This window comes from Hippocampus guttulatus, chromosome 6 (genome assembly GCF_054856545.1).
Source record: "Hippocampus guttulatus isolate MCC_2025c chromosome 6, RoL_Hgut_1.0, whole genome shotgun sequence".
NCBI lineage: Eukaryota > Metazoa > Chordata > Actinopteri > Syngnathiformes > Syngnathidae > Hippocampus > Hippocampus guttulatus.
Genome location: NC_141266.1, coordinates 7,987,053 through 8,008,263, shown reverse-complemented (window position 1 = coordinate 8,008,263; position 21,211 = coordinate 7,987,053). Strand labels below are relative to the sequence as shown.

The 21,211-nt window shown below is 39.3% G+C and overlaps 1 protein-coding gene across 1 annotated transcript in view; it reads right to left on the bottom strand.

Annotated features, from left to right (window-relative positions):
• Positions 1-6,144, bottom strand: part of zfpm2a (zinc finger protein, FOG family member 2a) — a 114,437-nt gene extending 108,293 nt beyond the window's left edge. Inside the window, exon 1 of the mRNA XM_086114344.1 lies at positions 5,813-6,144. Coding sequence (XP_085970470.1) covers positions 5,813-5,852 — 40 coding nt within the window. The 5' untranslated portion in view covers positions 5,853-6,144. The remainder of the gene's footprint in view (positions 1-5,812) is intronic.
• Positions 6,145-21,211: the final 15,067 nt, after the last annotated feature.

Here is a 21,211-nt window from a genome sequence, read left to right as displayed (position 1 = left end):
AATATGGGAATTATTAGTATAAGCAAAATATAATCAGAGTATGCCACCTGAATTTGGACAAATTTAGAATCACTTCATTAAAAACTAAATAATCCACACTATGCATTGCACACACATTTAATGTGAGTACAGGAATGTCAACACACATTTGGAGCTGACCTATACAGGGACACATATATTTAGATATTTCCTTAATGATATACGTTTAAATATCCTGCCAGTCCATATTCACATGTATTTGAATGTTTTGAAAACTAAACTTTGGCTGCTGTGGGTTTTTTTTAAGGTTTTCTATTTATACATTTTCTATTTATCACATGATGCAACAAAACATTGCTACAATGATTTTTTTGTTTCTAAGCGTACCAAAAATGGATCGTATATACCACAACAAAAATCAGTTAGACAGAGTGGGATGCTGAGTAGGGGCTTTTAATATTCTGTGCCTGTGTTTGTAGGAAAGTGATCTCCCCTGCAGTCCCACACTGTCAGCTATACAGACACACTCCACAGTGACACCCCTGATAATCAAAGCTTTGTCTGGGTCTTAAAAGGACGTACTTGAACAACAGCAAGACCAGAGGCCCTCTTTGCTTGTAATGGCCTTTAGACATCAATATTTAAATCTTACATCTCTGTTGTGATTAGAATGTTGCCTCCCCCAACCCCCTCCCCAACCACACCCCCTGTCCTGCAACAACACTGTGGGGGTAAAATAAAGCCTAAATCAATGATCTTTGAGGCTAAACTAGATTCCGAAGCAGTTTGCCACTCTCTGCAGCAAGATAAGATAAACTCTCTTTGACCTTAGAGATGAAGTTGCCATGACAATCAGGGAGTCCACTTCTTTATTGATATTTTCCTGATGTAACAACAAATGGAACTAGATCCTGTGCTTGATAATGCTGATTAATTATTACCAATATTGATCCCTACAAGCAAGAGCCAACCAAGGCTATTAACTTAAAGCAGGCTGAAAGTCATTCTTACCTAGGGGCTCAGTATGCCTTCTTGATATCAATGAATAAACAGAGAGCTATACAGTCAGGCCAGAAAAAAAATAAAAATAAAAATGACATCCTATTTCATACATAATACTACATCTAGCCTATATATTAATTAAACTTTAAAATTTATGAAATGTAAAATATTTTTTCTTCAAAATTACGAAAACAAGAGTACCAAAATAAAACCCACACAGTGACAGCCTGGGCAGGCAGTTATTATAATAACATAAGAATCCAGGAAAGAGGATGATAAAGAGGAAACTGTGTGAGGAAGTGACCTACACCTTGGTTGCAACCCTGCCCACATATCATATCACTGTCTAGAATTTGCAGGCTGCAGGGCCATCGAGGACAACTTTAGGCACTGGCATTCCATCAGCTCCCAAGCACAAGCCCATCTACACTGACACGCAGCTCTTCTTAACAAAGGAAACAACAGCTGCGCTACTGCCCATCTTTAACCTATAGCTTCGTATAACAACAGTTAAGATCAGTGCTTCAAGTGCAAAAATATGCATCATATATATATATATGCAGTATGAGACAAGGAAACAACACAAGCTGTTATTGTCAGGGAACAGATGTTAGCGTGAAACTTTGCATTCAGCAACCATTCTGTTTCAGAAACAAATCAAGGAGGCATAAAGTACTGTCACTTAATGAAAGACAGACCCTTACACATACAGTGAGACAGACACACGGATATTTTTTTGACTTCCCACCCCCGAAACATGTGACAGCCGCAGTTGCCAGTGTTTGTGGGCAAGGGTGAGAGGCAGCAAGATACAACTCATGCAGTGTACAGCAATATCTACAAGTACACTGCGCTAAGTTGTGGAAAAACATTGACATCCTTCAAGTTACACCAAATAAATACTTCGACACCGCTCACAGCTCCAGTATTGCTAGAACACACCCGCACATTCTTGTTGTGATGTATAGTACATGTGCTAATGTACACACACACACACACACACACACACAGGATGTTGGCAGACAATTCGGTCAACACTTCTCTTATCCTTTACTACTGTAATCTGCCTCTGATAAATGCCCCTCAAAGATAGATATGTCACCTCATATGATAACGGTTTTCTGGCGTTCCGTAAGTGGCCATATACAAAGGCTGTGCAGATTAACCGTGGAGCAAAGAATATTGTTTCAAGAATAAAAACTAAAAATGAATATTTGCATTTGTTTTTTGATTCAAACTGCAGGGACTGCATTGTGTTTGTAGAATTTAAGGAAAACCAAAAGACTAAAAAATTTACAAATTCATTCATAATTTACAAATAGCAAAAATCTAAATTCAATTTTCGCTTCACCTTTTCCAATGTTTCCATAGGGTACTTTAAGTAAAAAAGGAATTACTAAATAAATTAGCAGAAACATGATTGTACACTGCAGTATCACAAGGAGATGAAAGTATGACATCGTGTTAAGGTCTGGTAAATGTGGGTACAGTCCTACCGTACAATTGGAGAGCAATAATTACAACAGTACAGCTTGCTACTTCATTCTGATTGGATAATGTGACGTAAATGGACAGAAAAGAATCTGCAGAAATTCTCAGGTGGTCCATATAAAGATGACAGCAGTTAAGGCTCAAGCACTAAGTCAGTTTAATAAGCACATTTGACATTAGATGTCTGAGCATGGCCTCAGAGGGCTGCTTCAATATGTTCCCATAAACACTAGTGGAGGCATACCCCCTACATCATCCAGATTCCGCTTTATGCCGTGAAACTTTGGGGGGCAATTTAGCAGAAAAATTACTCCAAGGGGCCTGGTTTCAATTCAGCCTGTTCATATCTTTCCTTCCTATTAAGCATCAAAATGTTCTCCTCTCAGTTCCAATAGAGGTATGGACACCAGCAGCCGCTGGAAGAAGGGAGGGGGGAAAAGAGCAAAGGGTGGGGGGGGGGGGGGGGGTGAGAAGAGAGCATACAGAGAACTTGGTGGCAGTCGCACATCATATTACAGCAGCTAATCGCAATCCGCAGAGCATCGGCGATATTTTCATCACTACTGTCCAATCCTACCGACCTGCCTAACAATCTGGGCAATTTATTGGCATATTGGCACGGGGTGATAAGGCTAAAAACAACAGCAGCAAGCAGCTGGGCCAGGGAGATGAGCTGATAACATTGATATGTGCTCCCACACAAAACACCTCCACCACTATCTCCTCCTTCTATCAAACTCCTATTACAATAAAAGTGTGTGGGTTTTCACTTTCTTGGAAAAGGGGTGGGTTAAATCGGTTAAAAAAAAAGACACATACATATATAAATATATACACACACACACACACACGCACGCACGCACATCTGTGTGTGTGTGTGTGCGCGCGCGCGCGGGTGTGTAACATTACACAGAAAAAAAACAAGGGGGGAAATACATAATTTATCACTGTATTATCGGGATATCCAGGCAGCCTAATCAAGAGTACTGAGTGACTATTTTTTGCCTTATCATCCAAAGTGGTGGAAACGGAGAAGGAATTATCAGGCAGCTGCAGATTACTAGGCTGGAATTTTAATGGTAATAATCGGGTTTCTGATGGTATATCTTCCCTGCTTATCTTTCCCATTATCTGCCCTTATCTCCCCAGTCATCGGAGCAAATTAATGGTGCTCTTTCAGCATTGCCTTTTTATCACCGCTCAGAGAGCACCCAAGGGGAAAGAATAAGCAAAATATTAAAATACTGCATAAATCACAATTTTAGATAACAGTCCAATGTATGCAGGAGGAGGTGGGGGCACTGCGCCCAACAACCTTTTTGTCCTTTAGAATGACTGTCTCCGCTGACTTTCTATGCAGTGGCTTTTCCCCAGAGTTCCCGGGGTAGGAGAGAGGATCTAGGCTCCTCGCGACCTTTCTGGTGGCAACTAGAGCTTGATTATACAGCCGCACACCCGCTGCACATGAACATGATCTTACACATGACATATTAATTCACACACGGCCGGGTCACAATGCTGCAACACAAATGTTCGGCTTCCTTCGCTTGACAACAACATTTGGGTGCTGCAATCGGATTGGCTCAAAGACGAGCAGGTCCATTGTGTCACACACGGTTGCATTTTACAGTTAACTTGATGTGTTATACGGCTTTGCTATATTCAGTTGACCATAAAAAAAACAACCCAATATATCAATAAATATAAATTGATCTTACTTTTACTTAACCCATTTCCCCAAAACTTTTTTTCTCTTTTGATCTGATGGAATCGAGAGTGAAATTCCATATTGTTGTAAGGCCCTGTACATACAGTGAATTATTTCTCAGTATAAGGGAAAAAGTTACAGTGAGTAAAAAAAATTGGAATGGGAAATATAATCCAATATAATATAAAATCCCACAAATGTTTTTAATACGGAATATGTGTTGAAAGTGCTTACAAATTATCATTTATGTTGAAATGCAAAATCTAAATCAAGGCCTAATTAAAAGAAATCAAACATAATAAGAGGCAAAATGGCACACAGTTCTCTGAGGCTCAATTTTGTGGTACAAAAGTAATGAAAAGCTATTTAATATCTTTATGTGTCCAACTTGTGCATGCAGCATGTTTGCAAATAAATGCTAACACGCATGCGCTATTTAAACAAGTGGTTTTCCTTTACGTCCCCGTCTGTGTCTTTAGTCCCCTGTTCGAAATTGTTGTGATGGTGAAGAATCAAATGTATTGCATGTTCAAGACAAATTATTTGCACTGGAATTTTGATATTGTGACCTGCAATTACAGTGTGTTAACCTCCTGCAGCAGTGTGAAAGAAACACCAACACACTCAACATCCTTATTGAACACACACATCAACTCTATTTAAGATTGAAGAATGCTGATGCGCCAGTATGTGAGTGTGACAGTTGAAATACTCCAATTTCACTGGGTCAACAATACATCGGATTTATAAAAGGAATAAGGTAATAAAAAGAAGGAAAAAAAACAATCTCGAGATTGGGCTGTTATTGTAATTTCAAATAGTAGGCCTGAGATGTGTGCCTTTACACACACCACACAAAAAAACTGAATTAAATAAAATTGCAGTAAAGTATCTCTCCAATACACTTAGTGACTTGCAATTAAAATATGTGTCAACGACGCAGAGGATACAAGTGTCAACATTTCTTTAATTAAATCCTGTTTTCGTGAATGAAAAAATAATCTACATACATGACTGGATGTATGTATCTGATACCATTGTCGTCAAACAGCATTCATTAAAAAAGCTCTCCAGTAAAATCTGTCTATTAAGTCAGGTACACACACTTGCACGTGAGGGTCAGTGTGTGTGTGTCTGTGTGTGTGTGTATGTCTGCGTGTATGCTTGTATGTGTGTGCGTGCCTGTGTGTGTGTGTGTGTGTGTTTGTATGTGGCAATTAAAGCATATAATAGTAAAATTGAACAGCAACTGTCTCGCATATTTGAAACCATTCTGTAACATTTTTGGAGCACATGTATATCCAATTTCATGTTGGCGACCCAAATGAGGATGCACACACTGAATTGATGCACTGACACAGGATGCATACTTGTGGATGGAAACTAAATTAAAGTAGGAACACACCGCCCAGAGCAAACTAGCTGTACTCAGGCAATTTACACCTTGAGTAGAACTTTAGAGCCACGGGGCGGCACCATGAGATTTGGACCGGAACTCACCTCTTTCGAACAGACACAATTAAGTGCAAGGAAAGCGCGTTCACTGTTACGTGAATGGTTACATTTGAGCCGATTCATAGCGTCTACAATATCGAGCAAACGCTACAAAGCCAAGAAAACAAATTAACTTACGTTTGATCTGCCTGGGATTGCTCTGCTTCCTTCGGGACATGCCTGCTGCGTGGCCGGTCAGTGAATCCAGGTGTAGTGTTGACAGAGCGATAGGTTTTGGGTCATCCAAACAGTTTTTCCCCCCGTTTTTTTCTAGAGGTATCTGAGAAGGGGAAAAGAAAAAAAAGCGGCTATATACTTCTTTTATGTTCTTTTTTTACGTCTATCGTTTCGTCTGTGTTCGCTTTATCTTTCTGTTCTCCCTGGCTCTGGCTTTGGCTTTGCCCCTCTCTATTTTCACTCTCTCTCTGACTCTCAAATGCTCGCAGGCTCTCTCTCTCTCTCCCTCACTCTATCTCTACCCCTCTCTCTCTCCCTCTCGCTTTCCTTTCTATAATGAGGCAGCTGAGCTTCGCCGCGGTCCGCGTGCTCTGACTGTGGAAGTGAAGGCGTTTGGCGCTTTTGTTTGAAGATTACGTTTGTTCCTCATCGGCGACCGTAGCCGTGGCTCGGTGAACTTTCCTTGTTTCTAACTGAAGTTTGGTAGGAGATACTCTTGGCAAATAACCGTAGATATTCAATAAACAGTCTGTCACATTACACTGGGATGCATTAATAATAATAATAATAATGATATCAGACTCAAAATCCGAACATGTCAGCAAATATGCAATGTTTCTATGAACCAGTTAAATTGACATTGCAACCCCACGTTTTATTTGCTGTATTTGTTAATGCACACAAAGGGAATTTTGGAGACACCCACCCCCAATAAAAATAAAATAAAATAAACAACAAATGCTGTCTCGTGGTAACCACAAAATTACATTCATATTTTTGTCATATTTTGGCCATTTGTTCCCATACACAATGCACTCTTAAGTTTGATCCAATGTTTCGATTTCATTGCAAATTGGGAATACCGTCCTTACATATTTCAATGAAATTGATATCTACTGTATACAGTATGTATACAGAGGGATATTCCTTGAATAAGGATGTGCTATTATTTTTAAAAATGTAATTCATATTCAATAAGTGACACTGTAAGTGATAGACACTTCTGCCTATAAAAAGTATTTTTAAAAATACGAGGGGAAGAAAAACCCCCAGCCCCTTCAATATTCTGAGATTGACTCCCATGTTCTGAATAGTTGCCCAAACTGGAAATCACTCTTTTCAATTAGCCTGTTGGACTGCAAAGGAAGACAAGCAAGTGGCCTGTGAAATTATCTCATAACCCAATTCTACAACTTTGGAATGGAATCTAAAACTACGGAATAATTCATGTGACAGACGGTCAGTGGTGGTTCACCTCCATAAGAGCATCTGCTTTGCAAGCCTTCTCATCCTGTGCTCCTCCTCTATCCTCTGGTGGCTCCAGTTCCAAGTAAAAGCTTTCTTTAATTCTTTCCTTGCATATGCCACATTATGAGCCAAATGGCCATGGCAATCGTAAACAGTAAATCATTGCCGTTAAAACCATGAGGGTTGTTAACTGGTGAAGTATGCACAATGTATGAATTGACATTACAAATATATTTAAAAGTATAATCACCAATTCACTTGTCATTCCTGTATATGTGATTGATAGGATGATTGATTTTTTTTAAATTATGATTCATGAACACTTTGTTTTGGGGGGTTTTTTGCAAATCTTACAAAATAACAGGTATTTTATTTACACAATAGAAACACAATCTTTGAAACATTTCATAGGATGAAATATTAGACTATCAACAGACCCACAAATAGCGCACTGTTGACCGATCATATTCGTACTCATCCAAATCAATAATAATATTTGGTAGAGCAAATGCTTTTTGCATGAGAGGGAGAAAAATTGCCAGCTGAAGATTAATTTAACGCCACTTCTAAATCCTGTGACTGCAGCATGGTTGTTCTTTGCTGTTCCTGAGCCTCAGTGACTTGTTTGAAGCGATGCGTGATTGACAGCTATGAATCTACACCAGCGAGAAGGCTTTTTTTCTTTTTTTTGGACCTCATTGCTCAAACCAGATGGTTGTGATAATTAACATAATACTGTTTCCATCGCAGGGGAAATCACTGACACAAGGTTGGTCATATTAATAGGTTAAGGTACTGTATACTGTATGCTGTCGGGATGTTACACAGTGTAGCCACATAATCAGATTATTAGGGGAAAGGTTGATTTGATGTGCTAAATCATTTGATTACAACTGCCAAATCACATCTGGGGACTGCTGTTCAGTGTCAGTGCAGAGAAGGTGTGTTGTCTGTGGCAGCATCTTGCTCAGTATTTGACAAGTGTATAAGTGGCTCACCCACAGCTGTCTCATTGCGCCATGTTAGTATTTATTGACAAAGTTTCGTACCATTACAGTAATGTGTTTATTTACATCACGTAACTGATTTCACAATTATTGCAACTATATTTATTTACTCCATTGTGCTTTCACAATGCATGCAAGTGAATTACACAGTTGGTAGAGCAAAGAAAAAAAATGTCAGCCCAGGCAACTTGTTATATTTGTGGCTTAAATTATTGTATGGTTAAATCAAGGGGGAGTAATGGGGTGGGGGGTTAAAACTCTAAATGTTAAACTAAATATTGTTATGTACTGTATTTTTAATTTTGGGGCTTCAATGAAGTTAATACATTTGCTCAGTATTTTCTCAATGAGAGAACAAAAATTATACTTTCTGAAGAGGTAAACGCAAAGAGGAGGCCAATCATGTTCATGTAAATTACGAAGATACAAGAGGAAAATCTGTCACCACATTTTACTTTTAGTTTCAGACTCATATTCTGTCGTGATATAGTATGGTGGCTAATGACACAAATATAATGAGATCAGAATGTTTTAATTACTGTCCATATTGTACGAGAAATGCTCGATCATAAACACAGTTGCAAGCAACTTATGACTCATGACTACGAAGCTGAAAAAAAAATACAAATGAAATTGTTTATTGGATTGATAATGAAAATGCCCTCTCCACACAGTTGTTATATGACATAGATCAAATTATAAAGAGTAGTTTGTATTTTCGCTCCATTGATATTTAAACAACTTCACAAAACGTTATAATTCGTCAAGATTAAAGAGGTTAAAGCGGCAACACTCTGTATTAGTTTGTTACTTTATCTTGAATGAAATATTAGATGACATCCTTACAGCTGCATGCTCCCTTTTAGACCGCACGCAAGTGAGCAGCTCTGCTGGCTGTACAGCATGTATGTCACAGTGTTGGCCGTGACAAATGGTTTTGAGGAGCTCACACATGTCCGGTGGCACTGGGAGTGACAGCTATCCCTCGGACAGGAAGTCCACCCTTAAAGAGCCGCCTCAGCAGCTAAAGTTGGACAGCAGTGTTATGATTTTGCCTGCTATGGTGACACCCTCTGGCTGTTGGGGATTGGTTTGTCTCCAAAGGAGTGAGTGTGTGCTCACGTGTGCATGTGTGTGTTTGTGTCTGTGTGCGCACACAGGGCCTGTGCCACCGGTCTCAAGAAATCACCTTGGGTTTCTGATAGAACAGTACTTCAATGTGATTGACAGTTTTTAATAGTTATTATATGAGTAAATTGGAGTTACTCTTGTTATGATGCAGGTTGCGGTTGAGCCCATCCATCCGGCAGACCTGCAGCTCCTGCAGCAGCAAGCAAACAGATGTCTGAGAGAGTGCCCACTCTGCTGGCTAAGCTGCTAAAACCACCCGCGGGCCTGGAGGCCTCAATGGCACTTCTTTCCAAGAGGCTTTATTCTCTACATCACTGTCTCGCACCCCCAGCCACCCATCCCAACCCACCATTTCTTTCCAAATATCATGTCTGTTACTACTAACATAAAATGTTAATATAGAATGCTGAAAAAGTCCACATCTATGTTTAAAAAAAAAAAATCAACAATATCACTAATCCACCAAGTTTACACCAGAAGAATACATGCGAGGAGCAACAATAGAAAAAATTAAGTTTGGAGGAATAGAACATGTCCTCCCCATTAGAAATGGCTGTAACTCTGTAAATAAATTAAATCGGAAGGAGAAAGAAACAGGGGAGCATATTCGAAAACTGCTAATCTCAGTGTCCTGTTATGTGGTGAAATCTGAGACTGAAACACCTCCAGGGGATAACAACGGCCTTTTAATGGATTAAATTACTAAATACCCTATTTCGTTTTGAAGGACATAATTAGTTTAAATAACTGATGCCCCCTTAAGAGAGAACATTGATCAGACAGTTGAAAGTGAAGGAATGCAGCTTGTCGCATAATAAGCACTTAAGTGAATGGCTGGAACCGCCTCTTTTCTTAAAAGACACCCGATAAGAGAGCTGTAAATAATACTTTGAACTTCTCTCTTTTTTGTCTTTCATAGTGTTGAAATACTAAGTTGAAAGCTTGATGAAGTTATATTGGTTTAATATTGGAAAGGAGTGGGGTGGGGGGGTCCAGTATAGGAAGTTTAGCCCTGGAATTTTGAAGCTCTTCGAAGATGGGCACTTTCAAAGATTCTTCTTCAGCATTCCTTAATTTGTGTCCTGTGTGTTCATTAAATTATTGAAATAAACAAATGAAATTAATATTGCAATGCTGCTGCAGCATGCAGGATTTTAGACAGATAAAAAAAACCTGTGCTACAGTATGATGAAAGGAATACTCACTGCGTGCATTGGGAGATAATGAATAACCAGGAGGTGTGGCCTCAATGGCCCCACAAAGCATGCTTTGGAACTGAGGGATGCACACACAAAAATGAAATATGTTTTTTGCCATTAAAAAACGTTTGAATGAGCTACTTTTTAAGTCAGACTTATTTGCAGAAACATTTCTACAAGTATCTTCACACAACAATATGTTTAAACATCAACTGTTTAAAAAAATTGAAATATTGAAATATTTTATGAATGCATTATATCTTTAAGAAAATAAAATGGTATTGCAAGTCATTATTTTCTTACAATGTGCTTCTGTCGTGCTTCTGCTGTATCTACACGTATATTAAAACAGGTTTTGACACTTAATCTACTCAAAATAAAATGACCGTTGTTTTCCCATTAACTGCACGCATCACCAGGCTTTAGTGAAAATATCCATGACAAATCTTTGTAGTGTAGCTCTATAGTATTTCCACCATCTCCTTCCTCACCATTAATATGTCAACCAAACATCGTATTTAGCTGTATTTAGATTATTTTGTTATTTTGTATTATTTATTTCTGAAAGGTCAAGTATATTATGGTGTCTATAGATTCTATATGCTTTGTGAATCCATCCCAACCTGATCCCTATTCTCATATGCGACACCCACACCGGAAAACACCATCGTAATAAAGTCTGTTGATGTATTTTATAAGTGTGTCTGCTGCTTTATTACATATGCAGAGGCATCAGTGCACTGTAAAATGGAAAAATGCAACGTATTCAGAGAAAGGCAGGCCGTAGACAGCTCAGAAAATAAATCTACATCTGCCAAGCCCCATGCAAACGGCACTGCCATCCTTAATGGTGAAACCATTGATGAAAACAGATAAACATTTTAAATATTCAGACATTCCTTTCACCCAGTATCAAAAGCGTCCAGATGTGGGAAGCTGAAGTTGTTATCACAAAGCCAAAGACAGCCATTGAAAGGAATTCCTCTGAATTTTCAAGCGTATAAAAGTATTTTATGGCATGCAAATAAATGGTAATTTTACACTAGAAATAAAAACATGCCATTAAACCCCATCATTTGGGACTAAAACGCCACAAACAGGAGACACTTTCAATTTGCCTTGCCTGTCTCCCTGTTAGATGCCTGCGATTGCCGCGAAATTAATCCATTTAACAATCTGTGGCTTAAATTTGGGGATTTGCAGTTTTTTTTAGAATATCAATAAATTCCAATTGAAGAGAGGATTCTTTTGCAATTCAGGCATGTGCAGGCGATAACGCCAGAGTTGGCATGAAGAGAGGCAAAGATGGATTAATTATGCAGAGAACATGGAAATTCTGCTTATCATCGCTTAGCAAAGGAGCCCAGCTCACATAATCAGAAAACGAGGATGAAAAAAAAAAAAACAATGCAATGGCACCTTCCAGCCCATCATCTACAAGTTAGATTTTTCCTGTAATTAAAAAGTAACATACAATTATATCCATATCTCATATGCAGACTTTGAGTGTCTGTATATTAAATAATTATGGTTCGATACAAGAGTGGAAGTGGAAAATCAACAGGAAAAAAGCGTTGAAAAAAATATATAGTGTATTGCATCAGCTCATTGGTCAACAAGGTTGTATTGAACTACGTACAAAGCGGAAACATTTTAATCATCCTTGGAAAGAAAACCAAGCCAAAGGCAAAAGACAGGTGACAGAAGACAATTGAAGAGCTCAAATGCAAAAGTAGACGTATCCATTTTTGTCTTTCATGTCATTTCCTCACAAAACCAGACACCTGCAAGATAATAATTTAGGTTAAAAGAACAGACCAGTCGAAAATGTAAAACTATAAAATCACATTGAAATAATATGATGCTTGATAAATAAAAGTTAATGAGAGGTAAGTGTAATGGAATCATCATGCCTCAGACTAATCATTCAGCTTAATTTAAAATTGTCCTTAATTCTAACCCTTAAAAGGGAAAGAGACAAGTCACATTGATTGCACAGAGTGAGTTATTTTCTTCGTCCTCAAGATCCTATCGACCTACTTGATTGCGACCAACATCTTGGTATCTAATACAGCTGCAGTTCCAAAGGGAAGAAGGTACCACAGTAATTCTTTTCATCTACTTCGCTTATTGCAACACTTGATATTTGACCTGGTTTTAAACCTGTTGAATCTCCATCTTGTCATTTCCAGAAGTACTTTATCCGTCTGTCTATCCGTAGATCGATCGACCGATCCATCCATCCATCCATCCATCCATCCATCCATCTTATTCTGCTTATCAGGGGCAACTTTAGCAGACAAGGCAAGGTTCCCTCTCCCCAACCTCTTTGTCCAGCTCTTCCAGGGGGATCCCAAGATCAGGCCAACCATGAGACATGGTTTCTCTCGGTCAGCCACAGGGCTTCCTCCCAGTGGGGCGTATCTGGAACACGTCACCAGGGAGGTGTCCATGCAGGAGACATCCTAAAGAGATGCCTGAGCCATCTGATCAGCCCCTCTAGTCTAACCCCTCCTGGATGATCAAAATGTTCATGCTCTCTCTATGGGAGAACCTGGACACCACAATACCACAATCTATACCCACAATCTTTTAGTCATAACCCACAGCTCACGGCCATGGGTGAGGTTATAGTCTTTACTTTACCATGACAGAGCCTGAATCTGTGATTTGAGGAGCAGGATTCGGACCCAGAAGTAGACAGGAGATGAAAGTGGCAAAGTAAAAGTCTTCATATGCAATAATTCAAAGTTGTAAAAACAGAAAGCAGGGCTGGGCATAGCAGGGCATGGAAGGATAAACGTTCAGGGTAAAAGAGCAACTCCACCTTACAGACCAAAAATCAGGCCGCCCCCAACCCTGACCAATCTCACTGATGTAGTGGCATCTTACTTTTATCACGCCAGTCATAAATGAACATGAATGCATGTTGTCAAAGTGATGCTTCCAAATAGGAAGCGCACACACACACACACACACACACACACACACACACACACACACACACACTAATCATATGGTGCAGTGATGCTTTGGCCCTCTACTTAATGTTCTCTGGCCTAATTTTAGTAATTAGTAAGAAGTAGAAGTAGAACTAGTCAAAGTAGGGCCAGTACCGTGAAGTATAGCGGGAAGGAAAATGATTCTATCAAATGAGATTTGTAACTGAGTAAAGTCTGCAGCATGTCAGCGCACGACTTTCTCAAACGACCCCATGGAGCAAATCCCTTGAAACTTATTGGGTCATTCTTCACATCCAAGATAGCTTTCCAGTCCACTTGCAGTTTGCCGGCCTTTCAGAATGTGCACCTGTTGCTGGAGCCTTGATTTTGCTTTTTGATCAGAGGGCACTTTGACAAAAGCCGGGGAGACGAGGCTCAAGAAGAAGAAGAGGCAAGAGAAAAGATCCTTATCGAATGTTCTCCACCGGACAATGAATTTTCACTCACCATTCAAATGTATCTGTGGAATGCTTGAGTGATTCATTACAGCAGATTCTGAAGTGTGACAATGGACTTCAGAAATGAGTGATGGTATCTTTTAGCTGATTTCATTTCCCTGATCCTCCTTATCCCTCTGGCCTGTGTACCTCTATTAATTAGAAAGGAGGGATTTCCACTCATCAACTGATGGGTTTCATGCTCTGCTCTGTCACAAATCTCCCGTCTATGCTATCTCTCATTTCCCAACCGATGACTCCTTTGGAACTGGAGCTGCAAGTCAGGGTGGCTTTGGTAAATCATAAATATTTATAAACCGATTAAGAAAGAATAATAAAGTTATAAGTCATTTCTTGGTTACCCTTGAACGGTGCACTGCATGACTCCCCAAGTGGTATGTGGCCGAGTGTGCCTGAGTCCTTCTTTTCTTTGAAATTTTCTTTCAGTGTTCTTGCAGTGTGATGAAAATGTCTTGTTCCACATTGGTTGAAATCGAAAATATTAATGTACTTCCATTTTTAACCATTTTTTAAGCCATTCAACATTTATAAGCATTTGTTTATTACAGATATAATTAGCTTGCAATTCCACGAGCAATAGAATTACATCACAGGATGATACAAACATAACACCCGCCCGGTACACTGATTTCTTTATCTCGAGCTTTAGCATCATCATCATGAGCAATTGAAATTGAAATGAAATGATACTCAAATATGTACTTATGATGAATGTAATCTTATTGTTTTTCTCTTTTAAAGATGGTGTGATAATTGTTGAAATTGCTATGTACGATTAATCCCAAATATCGTCATTCAAGATTAAACTGTTCAGCTGTGACGACATATTTACCAGACACATTATATTTAGCATGCCATGCTGACTAGCTGACATAAGTGTAGAGGTCCCAACTAACTTTTTTACCAGGAGCACAACAGCCCCTAAATTTAAATTTTAGGAGAGCTGGAAGAAGTTTTATAGGTACACATGGACTTGACTTGCAAAGTAAATATCCACAATTCCCACCAATTCCACTGTACTGTATTACCATTACATAGAAACAAGTGTTTTCAATTCACATTTCATTTTGTTAGGCAAGTTTCAACACATTAACCCTAAATATAAGCAATGATGCCAATAACATGCTACTAAGTAACTAGTTACTCCAACATTCTCACATTTTCCAGGAATGATGAACTTTTTCCAGTCCAGTAATCACACTTCTGTTACTCTTTGAAGACACAAATTGTGAACACTTAAAATGACTTATGTCTACTTGAAGGTGACATCAAATCTTCAAAGTGGAGTAATGATACATCAACCATTAGAGCCTGTTCCCATTAATCACCTCTAGGTTGCAGCAATGAGACAGATTTCACAAGATTTAAATAAACAACACATACTTTTCAGCTACGGTGCTTCCATCCCACGAACACATGTAAATCAATAGTTAATAACTAACAAAATACAAGAAGACATCTGATTCCAAACACCATCGTACTCAGTAAAGGAACTGAATCAATAACAGCATGTTATGGAGCACATTTCTTGATGCTGTCTTAAATTCTTGGGCAGCCTGCTACCAAAACAACATCTGCTATCTCGACCTTCCCCTGATGAAAGTATGCACGGAAGCTAGTCCCCCACCATCACCCCCTCCTTCATACATTCCCTTGTTTCACCGTCTTCATTGTTTATGTCTTGTGACCTGTTGTAACTGTCATATGCTTGTGCAGGAGTTTTTTGCCTAACTCAAATTATCCTCAAAATGAGGGTAGTTCGAGCGTGGGTTTTTTTTCTCCCCCTCTCCCTCGCTTGTGGTTTCTTTCTGACTTCCGGGTTGAGTGAACGCTGGCGCGTTTTGGCTGCCGCTGCTCAACCCGTATTGTTTTGTGGTTTTTGTAATTGTAAAGTGTCCTTGGGTGTCTTGAAAGGCGCTTATAAATAAAATGTATTATTATTATTCTTATTATAAGAAAGGGAAAATCTGGTATTTACGACTTGAAAATAGTGAGGCATTGTGAGAGATTTCAACTTCACATTCCTGTCTGAGGGGGTGACATCAGGTATGTGTCGGGTCATGTTTTCAGTGTTTTGACAACTCCCGTGCCCATAACCAACTACATAAACAGCAATGAAAGAAAGAGAGAGATTTGTGTTTTCAAGCTGGACATACAGTGAAAATTTTGAGTTTGTGTGAGCTTGAAATAAAACCATTGATGTTCACACATAGACACACAATTGGGAGTGCAAGGTGGTCCCCAAATGTCCACGTCACATGCGCAGCTGACAAAATCATCCGCAATGGGAGATCTTGCAGTTTAACTGTGTAATCGCCCCAATACAATACAATACATGCTGATTTATATAGCGCTTTCACAACAGCGGCAGCTGTAACAAAGCGCTTAACAAAACAGTTAACAGAATTGGGAATTTCTCCATTGCGAGACTAATAAAGGTTTTCTTATCTTTTCTTAAACACAACACATAACATAAAACTCGGACAGTCGTGCAGTCCTAACCACTTTTCCGTCACACGCTTTGTTGTTTGAAGCAGTTTGAGATGAAAGAGGACAGAATCAAAGTGTCCTTTAACAGTGGATCAGAGACGTCATGCTCAAAATGTGCGCACGTCGGCTACAAGCTAAGTTTCAAAGTCAAAAAGAAGCTGTAGCATCCATTGACGAAAAAAGAGATTGGTTCACATGGAAATCCATTTCAATTCCAAGTGGCGACTCTCGGTTCCAAATACGCATCGGCGCTCTGCGCCAACGCTCCTCTCTCCTCATCCTCAACTTCAGCAGCCATCCATCCAGCCGCACCAATGCCGACTGTCCCACAGCGCCGACATATCCACTGAACAAAACGGGGTTGTGAAAAATGCTGCCCATTACAGGCGCAAAAAACACAAGCGCCCCAGGTCTGTCCAGCACCGACAGTCAATGGCGCCGACATTCCTCCCAATCAAAATCTGTGCTGGTACAGGCGTGCTGCCGAGAAGGCGCAACCACCAAGCACAGATACTTCTCCTTTGACGAATGTCGTGGCCAAAAAACGCTGAAAACAGTCCATATCAGGTCCATACGATGAAACAACAAACAACATGTGACAAAACAAAAGACAAAAACACCAAAAAAGAACAAAAAAGCAAGGCTCTTGAAGAGCACTTGCCGAAGGCTGCCTACTCGGGCGCCATCTTGAAAAAAAAAATGCACGCACCAATCTCTTGCATGGACCCACGTAAGTACATTCCTGCGTCTGCAATGTCAAGGACTGGGTGTGTTTCAACTGCTCTGATTTTAAAGGGAATGAGTCGGGCCACTTTGATTCAATAGGAACCTGCGCTATTCGACATGTGTGTTTCTTTTTTGATATTATTTGAATAAAGATGTTGTAGTTTCTATACTAGGAAAGTGTTACAGTAGCGTTTAATGTAGTTTGAGATAGTTTAGAGGGTTGAGAGCAAGTGCCATCTGGCACTGTGCAAATGTACGGCCACATTACACACTCCTGGGAATCCTTACAAAAGAGGGTGCTGGCGGCATCTCCAGCAGGGATGACGTTCAGCACAGTGGGTGAGCGCACAACCTTTCAACCGGTGGACAGTAGGCATATGGGTTTGAACTTCAGACAGCACCTGGTCTGATAAGTCAGTTTCAATGCTAATTTGGTTTATTTAAAAAATTTAATTCTCACCATTTATTTTATTCGACACATGAAGTGTTTGTGTATCAAGGAAATTAAGTACAATAAGAACACCTCACTGGGAAGAAAAAAAATACTGTATCCCAATTTACTTCTTGACCATGTGAATAGATGGGAAAAATTTACACACAGAGAATATTAACCGCTCTAAAAAAATAAAGGGAATACTTTTATTGTTACATTGTGCTGTTGAAGTGATCCCTTTATTTATTTTTTTAGTAGTATATGTATTGTGTTCGGTCTATACACTTTATGTTGAGAATTTGTTTGGACATACAGTACATATCTTTGTAATTCCTACTCATTCCTAAGAGTCAAACCAGACGGTACAGAAGATACAGCTGCCTGTGATTATACACCTGGCCAGCTGGTGGTTTCATGTAAACATGAAGCTTCGAGAAATGAACCTTTTTTCGAAACACTTGGCTGAAGTATTATGATGCATAATAAGGCTTCATCTCACCATCAAGTCGACATACTGCTCGAAGGATTCTTGCACTTACCATTCACTATCAAATGGCAGTGCAAATTTACTGCCTCTTGGGTGCAGCAGTGAGAAGCATTTGACAACACTTGAATCGGAATCTCATATTTTTCAATCATAGTGATCCATCATGTGTATACATAGAACAAAACCAATAATCAACACATAACATACAGAAGGAGACATCATTGCTAGATGGACACACAGCAAACAACGGAACATTATATTAACACATTAGTGAAGCATTCTGGACCATCACAATTTGCATTCCCGTCTGGGAGAGTGACAGTCACGTATGAGGCATGCCACGTTTCGACTACATGAAAAATAATGGAGGAAGGACAGAGATTTGCATTGTGAGGTAAATAAGCTATTAAATATTTGAGGTAAATAAGCTAACAGCGGGCGGCACAGTGCTTGGCTGGTTAGCATGTCCGCCTCACAGTGCAGAGGATCGATTCAGGCTCCAGCCTTCCTGGGTTGAGTTTGCATGAAATGTACAGCGAAACAAACTCTTAAGCTATGTTGTACACTCGATACTGTTGACAAAGTGTTATCTAGCTTCAAACACCCGACCACTATGTGAATTTATTTATTTTTTTAAAAACAGAGCAGTACATTCAGTCTTAAAGAAAAAGACCAACAAAACCTTCTAACTGTATGTGGTTGCCATTTATAATTATTATACGTATCAACAATGTGCATTGTAAACGTTAAGTTTGCCATGACAATATTAACAGTTAAATATGTCAAGCTGAAATACACTGGCATCAAAAAAATATTGTAGCATTGTGGAATGAACCAGACCAAGTGGTTTTCTAGCAACAAACAATTGAGAACACAAAAAAAGATTACTGTTGGCCATAACCATGTCGAAACAACAACGCTAAGCATTGCATAGCTTGTAGTCAGTTCCCTTTTTTCCGCTCCCCGCCCTTCAACGTCCTCTCTCTTGTTGGCTTCATGGCCCCACCAGGCCAGACAAAATCACATAATTTTTCAACTACTGTATATGAAGGGCTGCTACAATATTTATGTTGAGTGAAGTCTCGAAAGACTATTTTACTTTCTAAAAAAAACAAACAGCCTGTGTATTTTCAGTGAAATCCATAAAGACTCCCAATCAGACACATTTTTAAAAATTAACTACAGTACTTATAAAAAATAATTACTTAAATTGAAAAGGTTGTTTTTAAAAACAAATTTAAAAAAAAATATTTTTTCTCAGATTTCACTGGTTAAAAATGCATTTCCAATTGCATATTGGCAAAAACGTTTGTAATTTTTATGTTTTAAAGTGGTGTTGTTGGTCTCTGTTGAATTAACTAATAAAGTCACAAATCAAGTAATCAATAAATTAAATAAGTGACTTTTTCAAGGTAACCGTGGCAATACTGAAGGAGATCATATGTCAAATTTGGTCTCAAGTAGTTTTCAAGGGCTTGAGAGTTTAACTGAGGGTGACTGCATCAATTGCCATTTGATTTATACTCTGAAGACAGTTGGGTCAAAAATAACCCATTTTGGATAAAAAAGGGACTGATCCACTACTCGAGTTTCCTCGTAGTTTTCGACAAAACGACACCATGTTGGGGTCATTTTGAAGTTATAATGCACTCCAAAAATATCGGGGGAAAAAAGCCAACTATACTGTATTTACACAAGTACCGTATTGTTATTTCAGAAAAGTGAATACAGTACTAGTAGAACTGTATCATATGCGCTATACAGTGCTGTACAATGACGAGAAGTAGTCATAGACAGCAGAATAGACAGCACACTGCATAACACCTAGAATATATCTTGTTCAGGTTTTTAGGGACAGTCTAAGTGTTGGGAAAAAAGTGACATGGATTATTAATGAAAACTAGGAGAGCAGAAATGGCCGTTGTCTCTATGACTAGGAGGGTGCTTGGGGGTGAAGTCCTGCAATTAGCTGCTGTATGTGGGTGGCCACTTAAGGCGGCATCAACTCTTGTTACTTGTATGATTGCAGAGGAAATGAGAGTGAACCGCCCCAACTAATTGTCCTTCCTCACTTCCTTCAATATTAAGACATTAATGTTGATTAGTCTTTCTCATTAGGTTATGCCATTTGGTAAATGTAGGAGGGGTTTGTTTTTGTTTTTTTTACTTCTGGCTTTTAAGTAGGATGATCTCTTTTTTTATATATTTGTTTGCAGAGATAGGCCTTCGTAGTTATGCAAATTAGCTATTGCATACAAAATGTAGCGCTGCATATATGTATTGATTGCAATTAATGTGATATTGTTTCAACATTGTCTTTGGTGTGATGCTTGCCACCTCGATGAATTAGGTTTCTGTGGCAGGAGCAGAACAACGAATGAACTTCCAGTGAATTAAACTAAAAGAAGCAGCTAACTCACAGTTGGGCTTTAAAATAGTGGCAACATTTGAAATAGCAGCCCCTGTTCCTCTTTGCAGCACACAGAGGCATGACGAAGCATTAAAAAAAACAACAAAAAAAAACAGCGTCTGTGTAGGATTGGCCCGGAGTAAATTATAGTGGGATTCTCTCAGAGATGACAGATGGAATCTGTCTGTTAGGGCTTGATGTGGAGCTGCAGGTGATACATGATGTGCGATAAGGCGATGATGTCACAGCCGCAGGTGCCTCCTGAATGCAGTACCACCAAACAACCCAGCACCCCACATGACCTCACCCCAGCCCAAAGCACCCTCCACTTGAGTCGAAAATGACAGCCCGAGGAGTGTCTCACAGAAAATTCTGGCCTCCGCGGATGGTAAATAGTGTATCTAGATATTCACTGACAAACAAAACAAACAAAAAGTCATTCACAGTAAATGTGAAGAATTTAAACCTCAACTCATGTTTTCCCAAGGCACTTTACATATGGAGCAAGTCTAGAATTACACACCAAACACGTTCAGGAAAACCAACCAAACTCTACATGTGTACTCTGTGAAGTTGACCGAGGCAAAGAAAACTGTCAATTTTAAAGGACCCCAACAATGGAGCAAATGTTGAAATTTATGATTCCCTGCAAGTGACTCAGTTGTGTTTTTAGGCAGTAGTTTTTGAAACACCTACTTTTTAGGTCCAAAACGGATAAGCCTGATGATGTCAACATGTGAAAGATGGCAATTGTTTACCTGGATGCCGG